General features: G+C 35.8%; 1 protein-coding gene across 2 annotated transcripts in view; it reads left to right on the top strand.

Moving 5' to 3' along the window:
* The window catches only part of LOC104700774 (protein NRT1/ PTR FAMILY 4.3), a 6530-nt gene extending 4958 nt beyond the window's left edge, over positions 1-1572 (top strand). For both annotated transcript variants that reach the window (XM_010416356.2, XM_010416357.2), the window contains 2 exons: positions 26-153; positions 563-1572. In XM_010416356.2, coding sequence (XP_010414658.1) covers positions 26-153; positions 563-1397 — 963 coding nt within the window. In that variant the 3' untranslated portion in view covers positions 1398-1572. The remainder of the gene's footprint in view (positions 1-25; positions 154-562) is intronic.

The following is a 7811-nucleotide window of genomic DNA, read 5'->3' as shown; positions in this document are numbered from 1 at the left end:
ATATATAATGGTCTCTGTATTTCAGGTTGTTGTGGCTGCCATATTAAAAAGAAAGCTTGTGTCTCCCTCTGACCCAAGAATGCTTCATGGAGACCACCATGTCGCAAACGACGTCGTACCCTCCTCCACTTTACCACACACTCCTCGATTCAGGTCATAGTCATACAATGAACTCATTATTTCACCTTTTTCTATCATTCATATTTCACTTTTTGGTCGTTTTCATTTTATCATTTATAGATAATTATATATATTTTCTTATAATTAAGACCTGACAAAATCTTCAATAGAAAGAATCCAAATATTGGTTGTTTGTTTACTTCCATTATCCGTTCACGTGTAACGTCTCCCTTTCTTTTTTCTAGTAAAACCAAAACCGTTCATGTTTTTAATCAAATCCATCTGTAAACTGTAGAAACGTAAGCTCAAGGAAGTATTAACATTTTTTTAAAAAAATTTAGAATATTTCTTTTATAAAATATATGTCACACGTATGTACATAAGCATGAAATCAGAGAATAATATAATTAAATCTAACGATTGGGTTTTAACGTTTGGGCAGGTTCTTGGACAAGGCATGCATCAAAATCCAAGAAACAAACACAAAGGAGAGTCCATGGAGGCTCTGCACAGTAACACAAGTAGAGCAAGTAAAAACCTTAATCTCACTTGTCCCAATCTTCGCAAGCACCATCGTCTTCAACACCATCTTGGCTCAGCTCCAAACTTTTTCGGTCCAACAAGGAAGTTCCATGAACACTCGTCTCTCAAATTCCTTCCACATCCCTCCAGCTTCACTCCAGGCCATCCCTTACATATTGCTCATATTTCTCGTCCCTCTCTACGACTCTCTCTTAGTCCCTTTTGCACGTAAGCTCACAGGACATAACTCAGGCATTCCTCCATTGACTCGGATAGGTGTCGGACTCTTCCTCTCTACTTTCTCAATGGTTTCAGCTGCAATGCTCGAGAAGAAGCGTAGAGACTCTTCAGTTCTTGACGGTAGAATCTTGAGTATCTTTTGGATCACGCCACAGTTCTTGATCTTTGGGGTCTCCGAGATGTTTACAGCCGTTGGATTAATCGAGTTCTTTTACAAACAATCTGCAAAGGGCATGGAATCATTCTTGATGGCATTGACTTATTGTTCCTACTCCTTTGGATTTTACTTCAGCTCGGTGCTCGTTTCGGTCGTCAACAAGATTACTTCTACGTCCGTCGACTCTAAAGGGTGGCTTGGGGAGAACGATCTGAATAAGGACAGGCTCGATCTGTTTTATTGGCTTTTAGCGGTTCTTAGTCTCTTGAACTTTCTTAGCTATCTCTTTTGGTCTCGTTGGAACATTAAGTCTTCGAGAAGCAACACCACTAATGTGGTGGGAGATGAGAACATATAGCCTTGATGCATAAAATGTACAATTAATACATAGTATTTTATAACATATTAACATGCATTTCCGGCATATAATTAATATAAATAAGTTGTTGTATTAATCTTCGGATTTTCTAGTCCCACTTCTTGTACTCTTAATAATTTAGTTATATATATCCGCTACTGTTTTTTGTCAGTAATGCTTTATTACATGCATGCTAAAATATATAAATTGAGCACTAAACAACAATTTAAATCAGAATAATACTAAAAACAAACCTATCCACTAACTAGTACCATAATTACTTAAATTAGTCAAAGTAATAATAACATGAAACAATATCAAGATATAAATAGAAACAATTTATGAATTTACAGTTTTACCCTATCAGAGTTTAACTAGCTTTTCTCTTATTATGTCTTCTCTCTTTTTTTGCTTTTCTATTTCTGAAATATAAAGATAGACATGCTATATAATAACAGGACATAAAATAATATGTTATATTATAATACATTTATAAACAGCATCATGATATTATTTCTGATAAAATTGTGTATACATTATTCATATATGGAACTTCGTTCTATATTTCTGTACTAGGAAATGTTTAAACTACAATATGACCTTTTCTTGATATTTCATTGAAAATATATAGAATAATTATTTTTTTATTTTAATATATTTTGTCAACAAAAAATATACTGAAAGGTGTTAACATTGTTCGAAAAAGCGTTCTAGGCGTTTGTCTTCGCTCCGTCTAGGCGCTAGGCGCTATAACACCGCCTAGACGACCACTTTAACCGCCTAAAATTGTAGTATCATCATTTTAATGTATTTTTAAAATTTTTAATTGCACAAATTTAAAATTTATAAGGTTTATTTCTATAAATATAGTTACATGTTTGTGTTGATAGAATGCGAAGATTGTTTCGACGTACAGTATTAAAATATTTGACAATATAAATACTATATGCTTGGAAAATGAAAATAAGAGATTACATAGAAGGTGCATGGGAAAGGCTCGAGTATTCATACATTGAATCATGAAAATGAGCTGAAACTGATACGAAGTTTTTAATAACAGAATGAAGAAGAAAATGGAGATGAGCATCGGAAAAAAAAATTTCAGCAACCCTTGAAGATGAATAACAGAGAAATCATCTTCAAAGCTTATACGTTTTTTAATACGTACCAAATGTTCAATCAACGTATCTCCTAATTAAATCACTATAAATAAGTATTCCAATAATAATAATTTAACTATATGATTCTAAAATAAATTAATTAGCTAGTATGAGATTAACCATACAAAAGAAAATCTCGAATGTTCTATATTGAAATTTACGGAATCATTGTCACAGTACACGAACAGGAAACGCAACACCAGCATTTTCTTTCACACAAAAGTTATCTCTATGTAAATTTAGAAAAGAGCAACACGATGAAAAGTGATGGAGTTGTTATTTTCTTCAATGATGTTCTCAATTTGGACAAAATCTAATGGTAAGAAACATGTCTGGAACATGTTTGGTGTTAAAGATTGGCTCGTCCTTCCTTTGTCCACTATATGTATTAATAGTTTCTTTATATTCAACTTTACTTTACTCATTAATGGTTAAAATATTGCATCAATTTGTCTCCCATTTTTATGGCATTAGTACAATTTCCCACCAAGCACAGTTACTTCAACCATAGAGTTATTTATAAGAAGTGGATTTCATAATTTGTTGTGATGCTTTCTATTATTTTCCTGCCGCTCTTGAGTTTCTGAAATGCGATTTTTTACTATTTGTATCTACAGATATATATGCTGTTCATGCCTAGCTATTTGATAGTGGATACATTCATCATCTATAAATTATATCAGAAAAATATGATGACGTTGAGTCCTGATGAATTACTTTTATTTGATGGACTATTTTTGGTACTTCTGAGTAGATTTATCATCTATACAAAAAAATAAAAATAATAATAATAATAAAAAATGGAGCTAATACACAAATGTTAATCACTTCTGTATATTGCATGTTGTTATTGTTTTTTATTTTATATATTTGTCAACATTGCTTGTTCAAAAGAAAACATTATATGAGAAATCATGACAAGTTACTATATATATAATATTATTAGAAGGCCTCACATTGGTGGGGTACTTAAGTAATGAATCTTTATAAATGTGGTATCTGTTCAGATATGAGTTAACTTGATTGTGAGTTAGACCCGCACATACTAAAATAGTGTTAGAGCTATTAATCCAATTGTCGATTGTTTTTTTTCTCCTTAAAATTTCTGGTTTTATAACATCATAGAGTAATACATAGTTTAGATATAAGGGTGTTAAATACAACGACAACGACCTCCGGGGTGAACAAGCCCGATACTAGAACCAATACAATAAATAGAGCGACAAACAGAGTTAAGAGGGAGAGAGAGAACGAAACCAAAATCAAGAGAATATCCCGAAGCTTTGGGTAGCGGGTTCTTGCCAGGCAGATGTCATGGATCCTCCTGTCGATCTGGTTGAAAAGTCCTTCAACTGGAGTGTGGATACCAGTGAAAACACGAGCATTTCTTTCATGCCAAAGAGTATAAATGACTGTGTGCGCTAGAATAAGTTTCAGGGTAGTCAGTTTGTTATCATTTGGGGAAGATTGAAGCCATAAGAGCAGCCGATCCCATGTGTTGAAACGCATGAAAGGAAGTTTCATCTTAGAGAGAGACCACCTCCAGAGGTCATAAGCATATTAACACCGCAAGAAGAGATGATCTCTTGTCTCGAAATAGATTTCACATAAGTGACAAGAATCATCCTCAATCAAACCCCAGTTTCTAAGCCTAGACAGAGTTGGGAGTCTATCTAGACAGCAGAGCCACATAATGAAAGCATGCTTAGGTACATGACCTGTGAACCACACTTGTTTGTGCCAAGTGACCTTCGTGGATGGAGGCTTTAGAAGGTTTCATGTTTTGGCAAAGCTAAATCGGTCTTGGGCATTGATACTAGGATTTTTGTGTGTCTCCTAGTAGGTTCAATTAACCTTATGTAGTTGTAGTACTTAAGGTGTCAATCCAAATGGGATGTTGCTACCACTCAAGATGCAATCAAGAAATCACAAGTTAAGCCAATTCATCAAGAGTGTTTTTATGTCTAACAATCCTAGAGTGATCAGAATGCAAAACGGAAATGAGTCACATAACTAGAAACGAAAATGTATGACAAGAAGTGAACAAGAATAAGTGAAACCGAAAACGATTCTAAGCATGAACAAACGAAACAGTCTCAGGAATGTAATATCAATCAAAAAGATAAAAGTCCTAAGGATGAGAGTAATTGATGTCGGTGGAGTCTCCTAGTCTACAGAGTGTTTAACATACGACAAGCAAATTATCCCTAAACAATGAATATCACAACTTAGCTAATCCAATCTCTTGGCAAAAGCTACTCAGACTCAACCACTTCCATACCTAGCTCTCGCTAGAGAAACATGATCAAGCATGGCATGAAAAACAAGTTCATTCACGTCAACAAACATCCTAGACAACTAATCTCTTAGGCTAGGAACGTAAGTCTCTGGCACTAGTTGGTCAGACATTTCATCAAACACCTTTTGGGTGTGGAAATGTCTTGAACCTAGTTCCAATTGATCAGAGAGAAACTAGTAATTCTAACACTAGTCCAGAAGGGAATCATACAAATCAAGCTTAAACACTCTACATCATAAGATCCTCCATCTAATCAATCCCATCCCCAAGAACTCTACCACTACTCAGATCCGGAAATCACCACCAAAAACATAAATCCAGAAAATATTGAACAAAACATAATAAGATAGACAAGAATGAGATGAACAACTTTGTAGAAGAAATCAAATGCAAAAACTAAACGGATTAAAAGATATCGGGATACAAAGTCTCAAACGTTTTAGGTGGCTAGGTAGAACCTTAAGAACAAAACGAGAATAAAAAATAAGATGTCCTAAACCAAAACTTAACAAAATGTATATATCGTAAAAACGTGTGAATCCCTAAAACTTAAAACGACAAGATAGAGCATAGGTTCGGGAGTCTCCTGAAGCGTGTCAGACGGAGCGTCTTCCTGACATGTGTGATTTCGTCTGTGTGCGTCCAGTGGCTCGATTGGTGTGAGTATGAATGGGTCGAGCCGTGCGAGTGAAAATGGCTCGAGCATGGTCGGTGAAAGTGGCTCGAGCGTGGTCGGTGAAAGTGGCTCGAGCTAGGTGTATACGCATCTACTAAAATGATGATAACTCTTGCACCACTCATCCGATTGGCTTGAAATAAACGGCATTGGAAAGATGAATCAATTATCTATAACTTTGATGAAGACGTCAAAAGCTGAATCCCTAGACCGGTGGCTTGAGTGATGGATCGATTGAGTGGTCCGACTGGTGCCCTAAGAGTGGCTCGATTGCGTAGGTTGAGAGTGGCTCGATTGTGGAGGTTGAGAGTGGCTCGATTGTGGCTGCTGAGAGTGGCTCGATCGTGTGCGTCTCCGACGTCTCTTAAACACCTGAAATATTTCAAAATGCACAATGCATGCAAGGATGATGCAAAAACTTCCTAAATATGCAAAGTGTATAAAAGAGGTTCTAAAATGATGCAATACGACTAGTTATCCTAGCTAAATGCATGACAAATACATGCTAAGGAGATGCAAAATATAGACATATCAACTCCCCCAAACTTATTCTTTGCTTGCCCTCAAGCAAACAATCAAGAACAAAGCATGGAAGAGAGGTGTGAAGATAGGGTCTCAGAACCTAAAACATGTTGAATAGAGTAGTTAGAATCAAGTTCCTTGTTTTTAGTTCTATGATGCATGGTGAAGGAACTTTATTTCTTTAATCTACACATGCAATCCTATCAATCATTCCCTTTAACATTCATTAACAGAGAACCGTGAATCAATCTAAGCAATGTCATTGAACTCATTTGGCTAGGGTAAAAGGTTAGAGACATAGATGGTCTCCTTCTCAAGTGGTTTTATCAATACAGAACAAGGTTCTCTCACGAAAAGGAGTTGAGCTTAAGAGAAGGCTAAAGGTTTAAACCAACTGATACATACAAGAGTAGCGCCCTGTCTACCCAAAGAACATTCCAAACCGGAGTTGGTCCTATCTCTACCCTTCATCAGAAACTTCATCTCAAACCCATCCTTTCACTCTTTTGACTTGGTCTTAGGAGGAGTTCACTTCTTATCAATCTAGCGGATTGGGAAATCTTTATTATCAGTAAGGTTTTTTTTTTCCTTCTAAGGACTCTAGACATCTTAAACATTTTACTTTCCTTTCGTTGTCTAATCTTTTCATTTTATGCCCAGAACTAGTAACTCATTATTTTGCTCAACCCAAATCTTTTACTAGACCTGTAAACTTTGAAAACACATCTCCCTCCTAAAGACTTTCTACCCTTTACTTTCTTTTTACTCTTCACTTTTCTGCACAAATCCATACCCAATGCCCAAAATCGAGTTCTCACCTAGTCCTACTAGTCCGGATAACGCGAACTAGAACTACACAGGATCCTACTCTTATCGGTTAAAACCTAACACTTTCTAACAAGCTCAACTCGGAAAAAGGCCTGACACTCAAGAATACAATTGGCTTGAAAGAAGGGTTGGTTAAGGGTGCGGGGAACTGTTCCAACGATGGGAATCAGCTACTTGGATTAACAAGGGTGGTAAAAAGGAGAAAGATAATCCAAGCATGTATGTGGTATCCATGAGTTCAATTTCAATGCATAACAAGATAATTGCAAGTCAGGATTAGGTTCAGGTAGATAGAGAATGATATCAATTCAAAACATGCTTCAATCTTACAATTTCAAGTTCAATCAACATGCATCAAAGAACTAATAACAAGGGCCTTGATCCTATCCTATTGAATTTAACATGCTGACAAGGTTACAATCATCATCAACCCCTATGCTAAATGCACCAACCCTATATGAACAACACTAGACTCGATCCTAATATGCAAATGCAAACTACATGAACACTCTCTTTTTGTGGAAATTTTCAATTTTTTTTTTTTCAATTTTTTTGTTTTTTTTTTTTTCTATGCAAAGAAATGAATGAAGACTCAAACATGATATGATACAAAAATTAAAATAAGAATCAACACAACATCAGATACGTCATCTCTAACCTTCCCCTAAACTTAAATTACACAGTCTCCTGTGTAAGAAAAATTTGTAGGAGGATTTAAGAATCACAACAGAAACAATGCACGAATGAAATGGTATATACAAGGGAAGGTAGGAGTACCTCAGTAGTAGAAGAAGTCCGTACTCGCCCAAGGAGGGGCGTGAAACTGACTATGTCCTTCGCCTTGTTCGGGATCCGGAAATCACCACCAAAGACATAAATCCAGAAAATATTGAACAAAACATAATAAGATAGACAAGAATGAGATGAAC

The sequence above is a fragment of the Camelina sativa genome, chromosome 7, assembly GCF_000633955.1.
Source record: "Camelina sativa cultivar DH55 chromosome 7, Cs, whole genome shotgun sequence".
NCBI lineage: Eukaryota > Viridiplantae > Streptophyta > Magnoliopsida > Brassicales > Brassicaceae > Camelina > Camelina sativa.
The sequence above is the reverse complement of the archived record's forward strand: the minus strand, read 5'-3'. Positions and strand labels throughout refer to the sequence as shown.